Raw genomic sequence first — 21613 nt, 5'->3', positions numbered from 1 at the left:
TAATAATCCAATTTAAAAGTGAGCAAAATACATACGCAGACAGTTCACCAAAAATGAATGTCTCATAAACACGTGAAAAAATGCTTACAATCACTAACTGTGGTTGTTACATAATTTCATGTCCACTTGATAAATAAGTGTAGGGGGTGGAGTCTAGCCTGTCTATCAGGTCTCAGCCTGATGATGCCTTCGCATGGGCGTGCCTTCTCATGAGGATTCTGGGAACCTCTCCTCTTTCTCCCCGGAGGCAGGCCACTCTCTGTTCACCTGGGGGAGCCATGTGGAGCTCTGCACTGGCGCCGAGATGCTTCCACTGCCACTGAATTCACAAAGATTTTCACCCCCTGGCCTGTGATCTTTCTGCATGTGCTGTGAGACTCTGAAGAGGAATTTATGGACCAGCGTCAGACATATGGGCTAATATCAGACTTACGGACTTGAACCGGACTGGGCTGGGATGTTTCCTCAATATTCAATTGCTCTTTGATAGAAAGCTCTCTTACACACATATGAGTGTCCCTGGATTTGTTTCTCTAGTCCACCCGGACTAACTAACACACTAACCATCTGGGAGATGCAAATCAAAACAATGATGAGCTATCGCCCTTGTAAAAAATGATGATAGCCTGATTTTTAAAAAACAAAACCTGGAAGGAACACATGCTGGAGATGGTGAGGAGAGTTTAGAACTCCTATGCACGGTGGTGAGCTTGTGAACATGAACAACCACTGTGGAGAGTAAAATGGTGCTACCTAACACAACTGGGAACAGAAGCGCCACACAGCTCAGCAAGACCTCTGCCGAGTCTGTACCCCAACGAAGTAAGAGGCTCAACACAGACAGGTGTGTGCTCGCCGTGTTCTCTGCAGCCCAGTTCACAACAGCCAGAAGTTGGAAACAGTCCAAACGCCCGCCCGCAGAAGAAGGGGTAAAGAAAGTGTGTGTGTTACAGGAATGGAATACATGCCTTCCTGAACACCTGTGATGAGCCCACAAAGCACCTCACGACATGGATGTCCCTGGACACCACTGTGCCGAGCGGTATTGCACGAGTCCACTGCTAGAAGTCTGGACACCAGGACAAAGGCAGGCGGCTGTCTCGGGTCACGTGATCTTCAAATCTGGCCTCCCAAACAGCGTGGTGGTGTGCCTTGCTACTGCTCATGGTCCAGAGATCACTCTTATTTGTAAATTTTAAAAAACACTCAATCAGGGGAGGCTTCGCCTCAGCCAGGGTCTCCCCATGCTCACGGGGGAGGGAGAAGAAGATCAATCAGTTCCGACCATGTAGCATTATTCCACGATCACCCCAAATCCACAAAACTCCAAAAAGTGCTCAGTGAACCCTAGTGGAAACTCAAGTCTTGGGGGCAGGGAGGGGCCAGCATCTCTAATGTCATTTCTGTTGGTAAACCAAGAGAGGCAACTTGCCATAGAGAAAAACGCTTAACGTCACTTACATACCCCCTCAGGGGGAGAATGCATCCTGCCTTGGGTTCATAATCAGACACTTGGACCACTGTTCTCCACAGCCCTTACTGGCCCACACCAAGTGCTCTAGACAAATGAGACTGCAGGGTTTGTCCTTTGAGGTGCACAACATCGTTCATAGCCCACACCAGAACGATGCTATTTGGAAACCCCATTAAGCTCACCAGGTTTTATCTTAAACACACCTGTAGCAGATGATAGGAACTGAAATACTCCTTGGATTTAAGGCTGAAACACCCTTGGGTGCTAAGAAGCAAACAACGACTACCTCAAGGCTAGGGATTGGGAAGTCAATGGACTTTCGTTCAATCTCTCGCTTTGAAGGTGCCCAATAATCAACAATCTGAGACCACCATATATTTGCTATTTTTACACTCTTGGCTTTATTATGACATGCCATGCCTTAGTCCCATGAATGAGTGCTATTAAAAGGTTTTCCCTATTGCCAACCTTCATGGCAAAAATAATGTCCAATCACTTGAGATTTTAATAGGGACAAATCAGCAATCCAGCCATTTTTGTATAAAAAGTTGGCCTATGTATGTATACCTTCTTTTTGAAACAATAAATTCCATGTCATTGGCTAAACTGATGATACTGTCAATAGAATTAGGAGCCTTGGTGGCGTGGTGGGCACACAGCTGCTCTGAGAGAGAAAGAGGAGCTTTCAATTCCCGCAAAGAGCCAGTCTCAGAAGCCCACAGGGGCCGTCTGCCCTAGCCTATGAATGGGAATCAGCTTGATGACCGTGAGCTTGGTTCGTTCTAATCAAGAGAATTATCACATGCCCCATGGAGATGATTTAAAATGTTCCCCAATAAAATGACAATGACGTCTCTAAAATGGACCGGGGACATTTATAAACTGAAGACACATGAATGGATTTTGTGCTCCCACTAAGTCATAACCCTAATTCAAGAACAATTAGTTCAAATAATGTGGCCCTACTTAATGCTTGCCCCTATGAAGAGACCACTGAAGATCTGGGCGCTGGAGCAATGTGTGGTGAAGAAATCCAATGGTGTCCACCTCTCCTTAAAACTAGCATCTGGGGGGGTCTTAAAAGTTGGTCTTAAAACAAGCAGCCATCTAAGTGCGGTGTCAGCTAAGCCCGCACAGAAGAAGTACATCAGCCTGTGTGATTCAAGCTCTCATGCAGGTCTCTGACCAGAGGAGAGCACTACATGAGAGCCTGAGTTCTGAGTCACCAGGTTTACGGAAGGCTATGGATGACAGTGAAAGCCCAAAATCTATTTGCAGTGTCCCCGCATGTCATCAGACCTGTGTGACACCGAGCTGGGTCCTGCCTGCCCTGGACCAAAGGAGCTGTTCAGTCATTGCTGAGGATGATGTGGTCCCCAGTGACTAGAGGGAGGCGAGGTCTGACTGGCAGGGACTTCTGTAGGATTTGGTTTGGGCGGTGGGGGCGGGGGTGGAGCAGGAAGGACAGCACCAAGAGACAAGGGTTAAGGAAAGAAGACACGAGGGTGGCTGATCAGGGCTCGGTGTATATTGGACTGCTAACCACACAGTCACCAGTTCGCAACCCCCAACCGGTCCTCAGGGGAAAGATGAGGTTTCTGCTCAAGGAAAGAGTTACTGTGTCGGAGACTCTCAGGGACAGTTCTACCTTGCCCTGCAGGGTCCCTATGAGTCGGTATTGACTTCATGGCCGTGGGTCGGTTTGGGGTATACCGTGGTGACTTGCCCTGTGGGGCTGGGACTGGCTCACTTGGACCAAAACTCGGGGTGAACTCTGCAGGTCAGTCCTTGGAGAAGGTTCCGCCCAGACTTTAAGTGGAATGACCTCAGCCCCCCAGGAGGAACTGACTACTCCTTGGTACCTTACAATTGAAGCCTGGCTATCAGGTCGACTTAGGAGGTTGCCCGACCTGACCTGGCTGCACCTGCATGAGAAGTCCTGCCTGTCCGCCCAGCCATGTCCAGCCCCGCCCCTCGCAGGGTCTTCAGTCTGCCCTTCTCCCTCTGCGGGACCCCAGGACTGGGACAAAGGGGTTTAGTTACGTCTCACTGTCCCTGCAGGTGTGCTGGCAGTTTTCTGGCTGGGATGTCCCCTCAGTGGCCCTCGACCCTTGCCTGTCATAACTTCGTCCTTCTCTCTTTGCCCAGCAACAATCACTTGTTCTAAAGTTCTGCTCAAGCATCACGGCCCTTGGCCTTCCACACCCCACTCGTGGCGGCCTCTTCCGCTGCCTCCAGATATTCCCTCTCAAGCACCCAGGCCACTCATTTTAAACGAAAGACTAAAGACCAAATGGCTTAGGGGCTGCAGTTCTTTCCAGGGGCCCTTTAAGTTCATGCATGCGCAGACATGGTCTGTGGGCAGGCTGAGTAATACAGGCTCACTGGGGACCTTCCTACGACATGCAGATATTTAAAGTCATCGTGAATTTCATAACCCAAACGAACTGCGACAGACTAGCTCTAGCCACTGTAACACCATCTTGTTGACCGCGGAATGACCTGCCTCCTTCTCCCTTCAGAACACTGTCATTAGAATTAATTTGTTAATTAATTAATTGATCAGAATATTCTTCCTTTGGATGTTGAGACCAGTATATTACTATTTTTATTTTATTAACCAGAATGTTATCATCAATGCTGTACCCTGTAATGCTCACTAACTCTAAAGAATAATAACATTAATTTTGCTTTCTGCTTCTGTTCACGCTTGCTTACGTCCTAGACAAATGATGAATGAGTTTTTTGCCTTTAAAGATGGACTGAAACAGTGGCTCTCAGCCTTCCTAACGCTGTGACACTTTAATACAGTTCCTCGTGTGGTGGTGACCCCCCCCCCAACCATAACATTATTTTCACTGTGACTTCATCACGTCAATTTTGCTATTATGACCCCTGTGAAAGGGTCATTTAACCCCCAAAGGGGTCGCGACCCACAGGTTGAGAACCGCTAGACTAAAATGTCCATTCGGGACTGCAATCAAAGCATTGCTTGTAGATTCTAGCAGTGTTATAACCACATACAGGCCCTTCTCCATTATCCAGTCTAGTGGCTGCCATGTATTCGAACCCGCAACATCACCAAACTCACTGCTGTGGAGTCGACACGGACGCACGGGGACACTGTAGGACAGGGGGGGGGACTGCCTCTGTGAGTTTCAGGGTCCCGTTGTTTCCATCTTTCTCCTGCGGGGCGGGGCTGGTAGATTCAAGATGCTGACCTTGCAGGTAGCAGCCCAGGGCACAGCCTCGATGCCAGACGAGTCACTGTTTACCATGATGGAGTCATTCCGGTCAACAGACATTGAAAATACCACCATCATCTGTCGTCTCCTTCGTGTTCCCAACGCCATCATAATAGACCAGGTCACCCATCAGAGGTCGTATGGCTGGAAACTGACTTTCAGCAAGGACAGTATTGGGGAGTGGGGCTGGGGGCGGCGGAGGGTAGTGTAAGGAAGATGCTCGGCTACCGAGCTCCTGCCTCCTGAGTCACTTCTCTGCCTCCCCAGCCCCATGGCCCATCTCAACCCACACGAAAGAAGTCAGAGTCATGCTTGTCTGGCAGCAGTTTCAAACATGCCCGCTTCCCTCCCTTCCCTGCTGGTTTGGCAACACCACGAGCCCAGTCCATCCCCCGTGACTGATCCAGACAAGCAAGGTTGTTAAAGCCCATTGTGTCAGGTTTGCCCAATTCCTGCCACAGACAACCCTGCACACCACGCCGCCCTGTTCCTTCCTCTCTCCTCCCTCTGTCCTCCGGGTTTCAACACTCCCAGCTGGGGGAGGGCGGGCAGGGAGGCCAGATAAAAGAGAGGCCTGAGAGCATTGGTCCCATCCTCCGGAGGCCGCAGCCCAGTCAGCAGCATGGCGAGAGCTGGGGCCTGGGCAGGTGAGTGGGCTGGGCCGTGGGGGCTGTGGGAGGTGGGGACAGGCACGAGAAAGGGGTGCTTGAGAGAAGTTCAGCTCACCCCTCCTCGCAAGGACTTTTCGGCTGCAAGGAAGGCTTGTCCCTGGGTGGGCAGCAAAGACATCTCTTCCTTCAGTTCTCGAGGCGCAGGGGCCCGCGGGGCATAGGGTGCTTCTGCCTACCTGATGTTCACTGGTCTCTACTTTGGGCCTTATTCAGGCCGTGCCCACAGCCATGGTTCTTCCCCAGTCCCTTCTGCGGGGGTCATCCCGTGTGAGTATAACCGGGGCACCTCCAGCATGGGGTCCTTCTGAATCTCTGCAGGTTCTATTTAGACCACAGGACATCCCAGGCCTTCAGAAGGTGGCATGGGTCTCTTGAAGAGCCCTGTTAAGTCCATAGAGGCAGAGGTGGGACAATCCAAGGCTCTGCTGGGCCTTAGAGCACCCACCCTCTCACCAGCTCCCCTCCAGGTCCCTCCTACCACATCGGTCCAGCCTGAGCCCAGGGTCTTCAGACTGGGGACCTCAGACCCTCTGTATCATCTCATGGGCCACAGATTTGGGATCCTTTAGGTTAACTCCCCACCAATAACCCCCCAAAAGAATACCGTTGATAAAGATCACAGGGTCACGAAACACGGAGGGCCAGGAAGTCTAGCTAGTGCCTCACCTCAGCCAGCAGACCAGGCAGGGCTAAGTCGGCTACACTGTGTCAGTCCTCAGAGCCTTGGACGGGGAGTGCTAAGCATCACGGAGCTCCAGGTATCTCCACTGGGGGACTGGGGGGGTGATACCTGTGTGGCACTCTGTGGAGGGCACTGGACGTGAGGACATACATAAAGCACCCACTCCACAGTAGGTGTCTGTGCAGGTGTTGACCGCCTGGGTCATGCCCCCGACAGCTGTTCCCAGCCATCAGACCCCAGAAAACCAGAGCTCCCTCCTTCTCCCCTCGTCCCACCCTCTCTTCATTCCAGGAGCCTTGAGCCCGGGGCCTCCAGTAGGGGGCAGCAGACAGCCACCTTCTGGTGAAGCAGGCCTGGAATCAGGGGCCTCTGGCATCGCCCAACCCCGCCTTTCCAAAGTGGTCCTTTCCAACCCCAGGGCAGGTGGTCTTCTTGTTCCAGAAGAGAACCTTCCTCTCTGAGTGCGGCCCATGGCATGGTTTCTCTCCGCATCTCCCTAAGTCCACACTGACCTCCACTGGCCCTCTAGACAGGGTCCAGCAACTTCTGGCACCAGTCTTGGCCAGGGAGGGGCCACCCTGCCTGGCCTGGGTGAAGGGCGGACACAATGAGTCTTCCTCGGTCCCTCTGAGGGTGAATGGGCATGGGGTTGAAGGGACATGGGAAGGGGAGGAGATTCACCGGAGACCACCTTAACAGAGCCCCTCCTACTAATAATATGAGGCCAGGCTGGAAGGTGGGCATGCCACCCTGACCTTCTGCCTTCTCTCTGTGTGTCACTTCAGGTCTGAGCCTTCTGCTGTTGATCCAGTGGGGTAAGTGGCCATGTTCTGAAAACCAGCCCTTGAGCCCTCCCAGGCCCAGATCTACATGTGTGCATGCGCGTGCTCACGGGGACACACACACACACACACACACACACACACACTGCAGGGTACACAAGTGCAGGGTATGTCTGCATGCTCACACACCTGTGCACATCCACACCTCCTACCCGGTACCAGGCAGGCGTTTCTTCCAAGTTCAACCCCCTGCATGTGTCCCCATCGTCCTCACAATTCCTTAGGGGCGCCTGCCTCCTCGTTCATAAGCGGAATCCGGGAATGCCCCCGCAAGGCCAGCTTCGATGTCAGCCTCCCTGCGTCCCTCACACCCACCTCTGTGCTTTCTTAGTCCTCCGGCAGGTTTGATGGGACAGAGGATGGTGTTTGTCATTGTCCTGTGTCTCTCCTCCACTGGGCTCAGCGGGGTCCATTCTGTGACAACCCTGTGTGTGTAGGAGCAGGACAGGGCTTCCAGAGGCTGTTTGGGGGGGTAGATTGCTAGGTCCTGCTCTCCGGGCACTCCGGGGCCCTCCTCTCTCCCCTTTTGGCTAGCAGGCGTCTGTGTGGACTGCCTGCACTGCCAGGGACTAGGGATGCTGCAGGGCAGGAGCCTGAGCCTTGTCCAGCTCCGTGTCTCTGGCCTCAGCTCAGCACGGAGAACATGCCTGTGTCTGAGGCTACAATTGGACAAGGACCTTACAAGGGGCATGAGGGCCTCCTTCTTGCCTCTTGTCTCTTCAGCTTCTCGGACTCTCGTCCTCCCTTCCCGCCCCACCAACTTCCTGGGAGGCAGCAGGCTCTCTAGACCCTCATCCTGAGGCATCAGACACACACTGAGCTTCTGGATTCACATGGGGATCAGCCAGGCGCCGCTGTACTAACATGGGGCCGAGTGAGAGGTGGGCGATTTCTCCGAGAGCTTTAGTCCAAGCTGGCGCTGGGTTTGGCTTGGGAGTAGTAACAAGAACAGGGGGTGCTGGAACGACCCAGGGGGGCGGCAAAGCAGATCCCTATACTCTGTCCTGGATATGGGCGACGGGACGAATGGTTTTAATTGCCATGGTAGTACTAGCGGTGTGGTGGGTATGGTTGGGCTGCCTACCTCAAGTCAGCGGTGCAAACCATCAGCCGGCTCCTTGGGAGAAAGACGAGGCTTTCCCCTGCTGTCGAGTTACAGTCTTGGAACCCCACGCAGGCAGTGAGTCCTCCAGGGTCGCTAGGAGTTGGCATTGACTCGATGGCAATGAGCTTGGCTTGGGTGGGAAGCCAAATAAGTTAGGGAGCCGGCGGTGTAGCCTGAGAGTCAATGTGAGTAGAACACTCCGGCCAGGGCTGACCCTGTGTCACATCCTGTGTCACACCCTGTGATGGGTGTGAATTCTTGGTTCACACAACAACCCTCCGAGGAAGGGGCCATGGTTGCCCCCATTTCACAGAGGAGGAAACTGAGGCAGCATTTCAGAGTTGGGATTTCAGCCCACGCATGGGCTCCAGAGGCCTGCTCTTCACCACCACACTGTGGAGCCTCTGTAAACAAAGGAAACGACACCTCCAGGTGATATTTGATTGGGTAAACCGTGACATGAGAGGTGTGTTCTGGGGGTGTGTTCTGGGCGTTCACTCCCTCCTGCCTTGTTTTTTCCGGGCAGTGGAGATGTGGGTGTGGGGGGTGTGGCTCACCAATCCACCTGTCTGAAGGCAAGCTGTCCCTCCAGCCCCAGCAGCAAACCCCACTCCTGAGTGGCCTCTGGTTAGTGCTGAGGATGTCACCAAGCCCTCAGGCTCCTGCCCGAGGAGCCACCTGTGGGCCCATGGGAGCCGCAGTCCCGTGCTCCTGAGTTCAAGTAGGGGCAGGCCTGTGACTTCCCATAATCCCTCGGGTCGGCCCTTTGTGCCCCTCCCTTTGCCCTTCTGTGCCTCCGAAAAAGAGAGAGAGCAGAGGGCTCCTGTGAGGCAAAGGGAAGTCCCAGGATCCAGGTACCGCCCACGGACACTTCGGTCCCAGAGCATGAGGCTGGACCAGGCCGCAGAGCCCCCGGGGCCGTTTTCAGTTGGGACTCTGGGACAAGGCTGAAGAAGAACTGGGCCCAAAGTCACTTGGGGCAGATGCAAGGGCCAAGACCAGCTTCTTGCGTTCTGGTGTCCTGGGCAACCCCTCATAGCACCTCCCTTTTTGCGACTCCCCCCCCCCCCCCCCGATATTCTCACACGGAGAGGAGCTGCCAGGGACTCGCTGCATCTGTGCCTCAGGAAAGTCCACCTTTCACCAGGACCACTGCAAACCCAAACCAAACCTCTTGCCACGAGTCCACTGCAGCTCCCCTGACCCTGGGGTTGGTTCCCAAGGCTGCGCGTAACTCCCCCACAGAGGAGCTGGCGGGTTCAAATCGGCAACTGATCAGTTAGCCGCTGAGCACTTCAACCACTCTGCCGGGCTCCCCCTGGACCCCCCGTCAGGACGTTCATGAGCGTGCCAGCCCCACCCGCTGAAGCTTTGTGTGTCTGCACTTCAGTCCACACTTTGGAGGATAAGGGTGGATGGTCAGGGCTGCCTTGGGTGGGGGTCCCAGGAGCTGGAGGAGACGGTCTAACTTGCACACACACCCCCCACAACTCCCAGGGATCTCAAGGGGTTGAGAGACTTGGATCTGCTCCCTTCACTCTGCCTTCTTCGTAGCCTGGTGGACAGCTCTGAGCTTCCTCGGATGGTCCTGCCCACCCACAGGTGTCCTGAGAGCAGCAAGGCTGGCCTCTGAAAACACCCTATTGGCTTCGGTCCCAGCCCAAACAAACCCCTTTCCGATGGGTTTCAGCCCACCCCCCACAGCCAGAGGCACGGCCTCTCAGCCAGACGTCTGACTGTCATTTCTCTTCTTCTTTCGCCCCCCCCTCCCCCAACATCCCCCAGGCTCTGCTGCAAAGCTGGTCTGCTACTTCACTAACTGGTCCCAGTACAGGGAGGGAGCAGCCCGCTTCCTGCCGAAGGATGTGGACTCCAACCTGTGCACCCACCTCATCTACGCCTTCGCCAGCATGACCAACCTGCAGCTCAGCAGCACGGAGTGGAACGATGACGTCCTCTATAAGGACTTCAATGGCCTGAAGAAGACGTGAGCAGCTGTGGGCGGGGCAGTGGGGGCCACAGCCACCTCTTCTCAGAGCGGAAACCTCCCCAGCTGTGGAGGCCTGCTGCAGACACCCACCTCTCTGAGCTGGTCCATGTGTGGGGAAGATGGGGAAATGAGGGGGATTCCTCTCTCTCTCTCTTCCAAATGGCAGTGTGGAGAAAGATACATAGCAAAGTGTCTCCACTGTGCCCCCATGCACAACTCCGCAGCATCCACTCGTTTCTCCAAGCAGTGCAACCAGGCATTCTGGCCATCCTGTTCCTCATCGTCTCACCACCCTGAACCTAAATGATAAGGGGATTCTTAAGGACCCCTCCAGCTTAGGTCTGAGTGGGGACGGGGTTAGGGAGCTGTTCCCGCTGTGGCAAACGACCTTCCTTTCCTAAAATCTGTCCATTCGTCAGCCCAAGTGCTTCACAAAGCCTCGGGCTGTGTGCCCTGATCACGCTGTGCCTGAAGTCCCTGCGTGTAGTCTGCACTCATGCTGTCTGCGTCTCCCCAGCCAGGCTCACAGCCTTTGAAGGCAGGAGTGTGTCTTTGCATTCCTCCACTGGAGCTTTCTTTCCCCAGAGTGTTTGCGCAGGGCTCGCAGGGACATTATACATACATGTTGTAGATCAGGGAGAGGCTTACAGAGCGGGCCATCTGTTTTTCATTCAGTGGTTCATGCACCCTGTGTTTGAACTACCCCTTGCACTGTCCCCTATCCCACTTCTTCCCTGCCTCCTGATTCCATTCTGCCTTCTTTCTAGCCCTCTGAACTTTATTCTTGGGGAAATGCTGCCCTTTTGATTTTAAATGGTTGATTCGTCTAACTCAGGGGTGAGTTCTGATCCAGACCAGTGAGCCTGGTCTGTTTTCTGACTGTGAGTTCTGATCCAGGGCTTCTCATGTAAATCTCTGCTGAGTAGTTGGCAGTGACGGCCGGGCACCACCTAGTTCTTGTGGTCTCAGGGTTGTGGAGACTGATGTTGGCTCAGAGAGTTTTGCATGTCTACCCATCAGCCCTGCCAGGGTACCTCTGAGCCCTGTTTCCCCAGTCAATGAGGTGAGTCCTGGGAGGTGCCTGTGTCAATTCTGGGCCATCTCTTATGTTTCCCAGGAACCCCAACCTGAAGACCCTGCTGGCTATTGGAGGTTGGACCTTTGGCACTCAGAAGTGAGTTGACTATGGTAGGGCCTGCTAGGTGGGCGGCTGGCACACGGAAGAGTGGGAGAGACCCCTGCTCAAAGGCGTGGGCTGGGTCAGGCTGGGGTGTGGCCAGGCCAGGGGGTACTGGGAAGGAGCCTGGACTCTAGGTTCTTGAGGGTTCCCCCACACACTCAAGAGGAGAGGAGTGAGCTAGCTCCAGTTACAGACAGATCCCGTCTCCCCAGAAGCACCTGAACACAGCAGGAAGTTCTGGCCTCTCGCCAGGCCTCAGTCTCTTTCTCCCTGAAATGGGGCGATGGGGAAAGGAGGGAGGGGTCCCAACCACCCGCAGCTGCAAACAGCACCTAGATGTTCAGATGCCCAAAACAGAGTCGCTTGTCTGGGAAGGAATTCCATTCCACTTCTCATAAAACAGGAGAGATTGAGTTCAGGTGCCAAAAGAGTGGCATTTCTGGGACATTTTGATGATGTATGCAGACGATTAAGAATATGCAGAAGTAGACTTTTCCTAGAAAATCCGAAATATGTCACTCTTCAAACTCTGAATCAGTCCTTCTAAAACTCTTTTTGGATCCTGTGCCCTCTGGAGAACCTGGTGAATGCTCCCAAAATAGTTCCCAGACTAATGCTTCCTATGGATTTCTTTTTGAAAGGTAGACACTGTTAGCTTGGGGTTCCCAGGTCCATGAACCCCAGCCGCTACCTGGGGCCATCAGGACATGGAAACAGAGTGGGCGGGCAGCCTGGGGACTGGATGAGGCAGGGCAGTGGCACAAAGCATTGAGAAATGAGATTTAGAAGGATGGCTTGCTTCCTGGGATGTAGAACCAAAGGGTCCCTGAGCCACCCTACTACCCCCTGAGGTGGCTGCGCCCTCCCTCTTCCTCTTGGCTATTGGAGGCTGGACCTTTGGCACTCAGAAGTGAGTTGACTGTGGTAGGGCCTGCTAGGTGGCCAGGTGAATGTGCTGGCTCTGAGTCTGGGAGGGCAATTCCCCAAGCAGGGGCACGGGAACAGCCTGCCGGAGGGAATTTTAGGGATTAGAACTACTAGTGCTTCTCAGGATGTCCCTGTTTTAGGGCAAATTGTACCCATCTAAACTGTCCTCATTTCCTTAGTCAGACCCCATACTCTGCAGCAAGTACCCCAGCTTCTCTGAAGCCGCTGTCCCAGCCCACCTCTGGCTTGCCTCAGAAGGAGTGGGTGGTCACTCATCAGGCCCTAGGTAGACTCATCTGCCCTTTCACCACCGCCCCACCACCCCACCAGGTTCACAGAGATGGTGGCCACAGCCAACAACCGCCAGACATTCATCAACTCAGCCATCCAGTTCCTGCGCAAATACGACTTCAATGGCCTTGACCTGGACTGGGAATTCCCAGCCAGCCGGGGAAGCCCTGCCTCAGACAAGCAGCGCTTCACAGACCTGGTGCAGGCGAGTCTCGGTGCGGAGGGGACACCAAGGGGGCCAAGGGGCCAGAGCTGGAGGTCTGGGCATAGGTCGCCCCCAGGGCCAGCTGGTGGTCAGTTTTCAGACTCTGGACAGTGAGCCTCTACCTGGGCTCCTGGGCCCAGGGTCCTGGGCACTCTCCTGCTCACTCTGAGCTGTCCCTGCAGGAGTTGGCCAGTGCCTTCCAGCAGGAAGCCCAGCAATCAGGGAAGGAGCGCCTCCTGCTGAGTGCGGCCGTCTCTTCAGGGCGGGCTATTGTGGACACTGCATACGAGGTGGACAAAATTGCTCAGTGAGTCTCCGCAGACGCTGTCTGGGTGGGGGAGGTTGAGTGTGGACTGGCTTCCTCGGAGAGCCCCACCCACTCCACTGGAAACCCAAGGAGGGGCTTCTGCATCCATGAGGACACAATCCTTCACTTGGGGTGGGATGGGGGGCTTATCCTTCAAATGAGACTACCTCGGGAGGGGGAGGGGTGAGGAAGGCCCAGCATCTCCAAGGGAGCCTTGCTGTTCAAGGTGTGGTCCTGCTGGAAAGGCAGACCCCCAACCCCACCCCAGGCCCTGAATCAGAACTGACCTTTGAAGGGGTCCTGTGCAGGGGAGGAGCTGAGGAGACAGTGGGGGGATGTGCTGAGGACAGGAGCAGCCAGCCTTGTGGTTGGAGTGAGCGTGGCCTTGATAATGGGGCAAGTGAGCGATTCTGTCCACATCCAAGTCTATAGAGCAGCCACAGTGTGTGTGTGTGTGTGTGTGTGTGTGTGTGTGTGTCTTAACCCCTCATTCCACACCTCCTGCAGGGGCCTGGATTTCATCAACCTTATGGCTTACGACTTCCACGGCAGTGGGGAGCAGAGCACAGGGCACAACAGCCCACTCTACAAGAGGCAGGGCGAGAGCGGGGCTGCGGCTGAACTCAACGTGGTGAGTGGTCAGAAGCGGGCTGGGACACGCAGGACCCCGTGGTCCATCAGCCTGTGTCCGTGGCCCTTGGCAGCCTTGGACAGGAGCAGCGCAAGGACACCAAGCAGAGCTCCAGGTGCCTGGTAACCTTGGCTTCTTTACGTGTTTGGTTTCTGTCCCTGCTCCTGATCCTGCTGGGGCAGGGGGCTCCCTTCTCTGCAGCAACTTGGCCTATGTCAGACACAGGGAACCATGAGTGTGGCATGACATGGTGGCTCACTGGAAGTCTTCTCCAGTTTGGCTTTCCAGCCAAAGTGGCCCCTGCTTTCCTCACACACATACCACCACCACCACTCCCTGTCCCATTTCTTCAACACAGGAGACACACTTGTTTCTTGGCAATGGAGGTTTAGGGCTTTGATCGTGACTCAGGGCAGAACCACCTCCTATGAGCTCCTGGAAATATCCAGGGTATTTTTCAGACTGGAGCCAGCTCTCTGAATGGCCCACTGGCTTGACTGCTAACCTGCAGGCTGGCGATCTGAAACTGCCCAGGGGTACCACGGAAGCAAGGCTCAGAGATCTGCTTCCATACAGATCAGAGGCAAAATCCCAAACCAAAACCGTGGAACGTGGAGGGTTACCATGAGTTTGAATCAACTCTGTGGTTCCACTGTGAATCCATGGTGCAGCTTCATGTTCTGTTTGTCTATGTCAGAGAGGACCACTCTTTCTTATGCACAAACCACCATCAGCAGTTCAAAACCACCAGCCACTCCTTTGGAGAAAGATGAGGTTTTCTATTCCCCTCAGGAGTTACAGTCTTGGAAAACCTCAGGGGCAGTTCTATAGGGTCCCTGTGAATCAGAACTGACCCTGTAACATCACCAGAGACACCAGACACATTAGTAGTTCTGCTGCTCAAAATTCCCTCCAGAAAACTGCTCCCATGCCCCTACTTAGGAAGTCCCCTTCCAGAATCACCAAAATGCATTTACAACCCCCACATCAACACTTCTGGGATGTTTGCATTCAAAGATGTGTACGGAGCAGCCAACCAAAGCGAGTCAGTTGACAAGCACCTGCCCAGCTGGAGCAGAACAAGGTGACACACTCTCTCTCTGTCCAGTTCTCCTACATGTCGCCCTTTGGTAGTCTACTTTGTGGCCTGCTTCTGCTGCAATTTTGGTGGTCTCACTGCTTCAAGTGTCCCCCAAACACAGGGCTGATGAACTATCCAGGGCTCCTAAGCACAGAGAAAGTCGCAATGAGCCAGGTGGAGACAATACGTTAGATAAGATTCATTCAGGCCTGAGTTATAGTATTGTTGGCCATGGATTGAAGTCAGTGTTTCTATGTATGTATGTATGTATGTATGTACCTACCTACCTATTTATCTACCTACCTTTATACCTACCTACCTGCCTTTCTATTTACCTACCTACCTACCTTTCTATGTATCTAGCTACCTGCCTACCTATATGTTAAGGCATTTAAAAATAGAAATATGTATTTTTAAAGTTATATATTGATCAATTCGCAAAAATGTTGTGACCAGAGGTTCCCAGGACCTAACCCTGTATTTCTGCTGGGAGCAACGGTCCCGGCTTTGCTAGTTCAGGGTTTGCAGCAACTTCACATGTTGTCATTCAAGGCCATCGAGCAGAATAAAACACCGCCCAGGCCCGCGCCACGCTCACAGCCGCTCCCGGGTAGCGGCTCCCTCCAGCAGGACTGCCCTCTTTCCCTCAGACCCGCCCTCTACCCACCAAGTTGCCACCTGCCTCCAGGGGCTGTCTCTCCTGAGCACGTGTCTGCGTGCCCTGAGACAGTCTCACCACCTGCACTTCTCAGGAGCATTCCGGCTGTGCTTTCGGGTCAGGTTTGTTTGTCCTTCTGACGGCCGTCCATGGAATAGCCAATATCTGTCACCGACGCCTTATTCCGCCGGCCTCGACCCTGCTTTCCTCTCTCTCACGTGTTGTATGAGGTGGCTGCAAACGGCCGCCTTGGTTCTCAGAGTGACACCTTGGCTTCTGCACGCTGTATCCAACACAGCATGTTTCTAAAATGCCTATAAAACATAAGGAATTGCGCATAACGAGCACTGGCTACGCGTCTGCCTCCCTCAACCGATGGCACTGTGCGAGGCTCCAGGCGTTGCCTGCATTGCTGAGCGAGCCCTGTCTGGTCCCTGTGGTTCACTGAGGCATTCCAAGCCCCGAGGGCAGTGCCTGGCACCCACTAGGTCATCAGTAAATGTCCCCGCACTGAAGGGCCATCGGACCCCAAAGCCAGCTCCTAGCTGTCGCACTGTGTGGCTTCCCTGGCTGAGGTGGGGCACCTCCGGATCTCAGGAAGGGGGGCTCAGGCTGGAACACTGACACGGATGCTGGGAGCTCCTGCTAAGAACTCCAAACTCCGCTGCCGGCGCCCTTCCTCGTGGGGGCCCCAGTCAGACTGACGGCAAAGAAAATGACCCCTGCCCTCCGTGTCCACCAGGACTTTGCCGTGCAATACTGGCTGCAGAAGGGAGCGCCTGCCAGCAAACTGATCCTTGGCATGCCCAGCTACGGGCGGTCCTTCACCCTGGCTTCCTCATCAAACACTGGAGTGGGCGCTTCAGCTACAGGGCCTGGGACCCCTGGGGCCTTCACTAAGGAGGCAGGGGTGCTGGCCTACTATGAGGTAGGAACCCCTACAGCCGTGGTTCTCAATCTTCCTAATGCTGCCACCCTTTCATACAGTTCCTCATGTGGTGGTGACCCCTCCCCAACCATAAAATGATTTTCGTTACTACTTCATAACTCATTTTGCTGCTGTTGACCCCCAAAGGGCTCGCAACCCACAGGTTGAGAACCGCTGCCCTATAGCCACCCTGAGTTCTGGGAGACAAGGAGGGAGGCAGGGCTGCCTGGGAGGGGGTAAGGGTTCCTCCTTATACCATTTCTGAGCAGGCCAGAGACTGGCGAGTCCCATCCCACACTGGTCACCTTGTTGTGCCTTTAAGCTCAGCTGCCCTGAGCTCCAGGTCACGGGTTCTAGCTCCTAGGTTCTAGGTCTAGCTCCTGAGTTTTCTAAGCCCTTTCACTCAGGACTTTCCCAATCCCTGGTCTCCTCTGGCCAAGTGCCTCCCTCCTCCTTCCCAGGCGTGACCCTCTGCCCCTGCAGGTCTGCTCCTGGAACGGGGCCACCAAGCTCAGGATCCAGGATCAGAAGGTGCCCTATGCCTTCCAGGGCAACCAGTGGGTGGGCTTCGATGACGTGGAGAGCTTCAAAGCAAAGGTGAGTGCCAGCCTGTGGTGGGGGTGGGGGGGCAGCATCCAGAGCCTTCTCCCAGAGGAGCCTCCTTCCGAACGCCCACATCCTCACATCCCCAGATGGGAGCTTGTGTACCATTGCCACCTATTGATTAAGATAAGACATAATGATCGGCGGGGGGGAGGGGGGAGGGGTGATCATATTCAGTAACACATTCTAAAGGATTTGTCCCTTATTAAAGGCTACACACTCTACAGGCTTATGATGAGGAGAACCATGTGTGGGACGCCCATCACTGTCTTTTCAGTCCACTGGTGACATTTGGTACACGTCCAAATGACAGAGTCTTCAGACTCACACACATGCTCCCTTCCTCCCGCCTAGTGTTGGTGGCTTGGTGTGCTGTTCCTTTCACAGCCCCCATGGGAGCGCTAGCTTCTCAGGCGAGATGCTGCATTTGTTTACAGCCACAGCCCAGCTGGATGGTCCAGTCAGGCCAACAGGGGTAGGCTCTTCTAGATGTGCTGTGGGAGAATCGAGGAGGAGCCTGGGAAGGAACCAGGGTGGAAGGTGTTTGAGGTGTGCCTAAGGCAGAGAAGAAGGTGGGCAGGGTATTCTGGGGAAGAGACAGCCCAAGCAAAGACAAGAGGGGGAGGAAAATGGAAGGCGGGCCGTGGTCAAGGGTGGCCCAAGCAGCTGGAACCCTGAAGGCTGGAGGGCATAGAAAGGGGAGGAGGGGGAGCTGGAGTTTGGGACAGGGATTCAACACGACACCTGCCCTCCAGCCCCTGCAGAGGAAGCCAGCCCCTCACACTCTCACGGATTCAGTAAGCCAATTGTATAGTTATTTAAAGGTTATAATTAAGTCATAGAGTATAGGAGAGAGATTAAAATGAAGGAGTCAGACACATTTCATGGTAGCATGCTTACCTTCTGGATGGCCTTGATCTCGCCAGCCAGGTCCACGCACAGAGGGCAGGAGGACTCTCTGCCTTTATTTCTGGACAAGGCCCATAAATACTTAGGGGCAGGATAACAGGTAACCACACATGTCACAGGAAGGGGCTGTACACTAGGCATAAGTGTGACAGGCAGGGGATGAGCTAGGGGTGTACAGGTAATAGGAAGGGGAGGGACTGCAGCATACACATGTGACAAGAAGGCCCAGCGAACCCTAGATTCAATATGGAAACCTAACCTTGGTCACCCTTGAGTGGACTTGCCCTCCCTGGGGTCTCCTTCAGGGAAACAATCTACTACTAACCTTATGAGAAGGGAGTGGGCCCTACTTAGGGTGGGACACACTTCACAGTCTGATTGCTCTAGATGGCTGAGAACCCTTAGGGAGAATAACCTCTGACCTACTTTCGTTGACCTCCTGGTGTACAGGCATTTACCATGTGTCGCAAGCAGCGTCTTGGGTTTGGCATATATTTTGGGGCGACAACTTGGGAGAACTCTTTCTGTATCCCACAAGCCCCCATCCCTTCCTGCTGGGAGTACCATGACTCACTGCAAGCTCAGGGGACAGAGCAAACCACTCTGTGGACAGACAACCTGAGGAGGCTGGGGCAGAGAAGGTTCTCGTGGAGGGCAAAGGGATGAAGTCAGGGAAGCAAAGCCTGATTGGGCTCTTGGGGGCGGTGGGGGGGGGACATCATCATTCCCAGTGGGACTGAACTCTGCATGACCAGCAGACAGGACTGGTCTAGGAAAATGCTCACAGCCCTCCACCCCACACCCTCCGCCTCACCCTGCCAGGTGACTGGTGCCCACCGGGACCAAAGACTCAACCATGGAGAGTCCTGGCCCAGGGCTCCTCACATGTGAACCTGAGGGGGCTGGAGGGAAAAAGGCCCCCGTCCAGATGTGGAAGGAGCCTACTGAACTAGCCTGGCTGGACTTCCTGGCTTTTTCCTGACTGACCTCCCCTCCCCCCAACAGGTCAGCTATCTGAAGCAGAAGGGCCTGGGCGGGGCCATGGTGTGGACACTGGACTTGGACGACTTTGGGGGCTCCTTCTGCAACCAAGGCCGATACCCGCTCATCCAGACACTGAGGCGGGAGCTGAGTGCGTGAGGGGCCCCGGGTCAGAGGGGAAGTCAGGGTGGGAAAGGAAGCCTCTCCTCTTCTGAGCAACTGACTTTGACCCAATACTGAGGTTTCCCTCATTGCAGCCAGCCCTGGGGAGCTGAAGAAACTGCTCTCCTTCCCACCCCGAGCTGAGGAAACTCTCCATACCGGGGCTTTCAACCAGTTCATTCTGGTTCCGCCCCCTGCTGAGAATTTGCCTTTTTCCAGTTTAATAAGCTCCTCAGGTGATTAGACATTGTCTCGTGTGCTCATAGGAACCCTGGCTATACAGTTGGTTACTCTGGCATATCCAAGGTCGTTGGACTGCGATCCTCAAGGTCTGCAGTTTGAAACCACCAGCCGCTCCTCGGGAGTAAAACAGAACTTTCTCCTCCCGTACAGAGTTACAGTCTCAGAACCCACAGGGGCAGTTCTACCCTGTCCTGGAGTTGGCATCAACTTGGTGGCAGAGAGCATTTTGGTTTGGGGAGTTAAAAGCAAAAGTCGAGGTGTGAGGTAGAGCCGAATGGACTGATCCAAAGCCCGGGTTGACACTTTCTCTTCTCCCCCCCTCCCCTTCCTGCCCTCTTGCTGGGTGTAGCAATGCACACCCAGGGGGTTGTAACCAGGCTTCCTCCAGGGACCCTCGGCCCAGGAGCAGGGAGAAAGCCTGACCCAGCGTGTCTGTGGGGTTCCCATGACCCTGCTAGTGCATGGGTAGGCCTTGCTGCCCGTTACACGGAGACCCTGTTGCCCTTGAGCGGATCCCTCAGCTCAAACGCACTGCCATCGCAGAAAGAACTGCCCCGGCGGGTTTCCAAGCCTCCAACTCTTCATTCCAGGGAGTCCTCTATGGAGCAGAAACCTTGTCTTTCTCCCAGCAGCGGCTAATGGTTTTGAACTGCTGACCTTGCAGTTGGCAGCCCGATACATAGGGCACTGCCCCACTAGCAGACCTCGGATATGCCAGAGAATTGTGCTCCATAGGGTTCTCAAGGGCTCCTTTGGGGGGCAGTAGATTGCCAGGCCTTTCTTCCAAGGTGCTTCAGGTGGCCTTGAACTTCCAGCCTTCGGGAGGACAGCTGAATGCTTAACCATCGACACCACCCAGGACTGGCCCACATGAGTAGTCTTCGAGGTGTCTTCAGTTGTGCTGTGCTCCCGCTTCCCTGTGACTGTCCAGGCTGTTCTCTGGGGCTGACTGTGCTCTGCTTGTGGGGTGCCGATGCCTGCTGCTGGGCTTGGCCTGCGCACTTGGGCTTGCCCTTGGGGCCCCTGGTTGAATCGTGACTGTCTTCACAGGTCTCCCCTACGTGCCTTCAGGCCCCACAGAGCCTGACGTGCCCACACCAGAGCACCCCTCTGAGCCCGAGAGTGGGCCCAGCCCTGGAGAAGATACCTTCTGCCGGGGCAGAGCTGATGGCCTGTACCCCAACCCTGGGGATCGCTCCAGCTTCTACAGCTGTGCGGGGGGGCGGCTGTTCCAGCAGAGCTGCCCCGCAGGCCTGGTGTTCAGCTCTTCCTGCCAGTGCTGCACCTGGGGTTGAGTCCCCGGCCTCTTCTGCCTGGCTCCCCAGTGTGCCCCCTGGCTTTCCCTCAGCAGCGCTGTTCTCCATGCTCCGCCTGGCTCCTCCTGCATTGGTCTCAGGGCTGCCTCTTTCACTTGCACAGTAAATCTGGTTTGCTCCCCTCCTCCAGGTGCCATGGCTCCTAGAGAACCTCTAAGAACAGGCAGGCTCCCTAATGGCCTTGGGGAAGCCTGAGGTCCAAGAGGAAAGGGGGGCTGAAACACCTGCAGACCCGAGCTGGGTGAGGAAGTGGTGTGCTCAAGGACCATCAGACACTCTCTCACCCCTGGCTCTGAAGCCTGTGGAGAGAGAACTTTCCTGCAGGCGTCTGCACAGGTGTTGTTCCCAATGTGCACACGAGATGGCAGCAGCGATGATCTTTCCCCCTGCCCCGAGGGCTCCCTCTACGGTTAATCTGGGTATTAGAATGAAAATACAGAAATCAAGAAAGCGCCTGTGGGAAGGTAGAACTGAGCCCCTTAGGTTTTCAGTGGCTGGTTCTTCCAAAATAGATCCACCGCCAAGCCTTGCCTTGGAGGGGCCTCGGGGTGGGCTCCAACTTCCAACTTTCTGACTGAGAGTATGCATTCTTTGCTCCACCCAAGGATCTTTGACCTAAGTCCTTGTCCAGCCTCTTAAAAAAAAAAAAAAAAACGCCTTCTCGCACCTCCTGCTTCTCTCAGCCGGGTGGGGCAGGAGCAACCACTACCCTAATTTTGCAGATATTTAAACTGAAGTCTGATGCCACCCTCGCTTCTTTCTGGGGCGCCAGAAGCAGACAAGGCCCTGGATCAATAAAAGAGCAACTGAGCTGTGACATGCACTTTTGGTTCGTCCCTTGGTCATTCTGCTCTAAGAAACCTGCAAGTGACCCCAGTGGGCCGTACTGTCATCTGTCATCACCTCCCCCACCCTCCTCACTCAAGTACAGTCAGCGCCTTGGGCCTCCCTTCATCCAGAGCACACTTTGCCTGGCATCTTCAGGCCCCACCCGAGCAGATCTCCCCCTCCCACAGCCTCACCTCAGCTCCGGGTTCAGAATCCAGTCCGGGTGGCAGTTTCTATGTGGGGACGGGCCTGGGCCCCAGACAGAGAGCGGACTTGACCACGGGGGCCACCACATACTCGCCGAGTGTCTTCAGGCAAAGAAACAGACCCTCCACCAACCTCCTCAGTCCGAGA

The 21613-nt window shown here is 54.7% G+C and overlaps 1 protein-coding gene across 1 annotated transcript; it reads left to right on the top strand.

Annotated features, from left to right (window-relative positions):
• The first annotated feature begins 5341 nt into the window (after positions 1 to 5341).
• Positions 5342 to 21236, top strand: CHIT1 (chitinase 1). Its single transcript, XM_075542147.1, has 10 exons — positions 5342 to 5366; positions 9805 to 10006; positions 11127 to 11183; positions 12447 to 12612; positions 12795 to 12919; positions 13427 to 13550; positions 16032 to 16217; positions 16701 to 16814; positions 18735 to 18861; positions 20166 to 21236. Exons 1-10 carry the CDS (start codon positions 5342 to 5344, stop codon positions 20408 to 20410), a joined length of 1371 nt encoding a protein of 456 aa, XP_075398262.1. The 3' UTR covers positions 20411 to 21236.
• Positions 21237 to 21613: the final 377 nt, after the last annotated feature.

This window comes from Tenrec ecaudatus, chromosome 1 (genome assembly GCF_050624435.1).
Source record: "Tenrec ecaudatus isolate mTenEca1 chromosome 1, mTenEca1.hap1, whole genome shotgun sequence".
In the NCBI taxonomy this organism is placed as follows: domain Eukaryota; kingdom Metazoa; phylum Chordata; class Mammalia; order Afrosoricida; family Tenrecidae; genus Tenrec; species Tenrec ecaudatus.
This window is presented reverse-complemented; position numbering and strand designations above follow the sequence as displayed.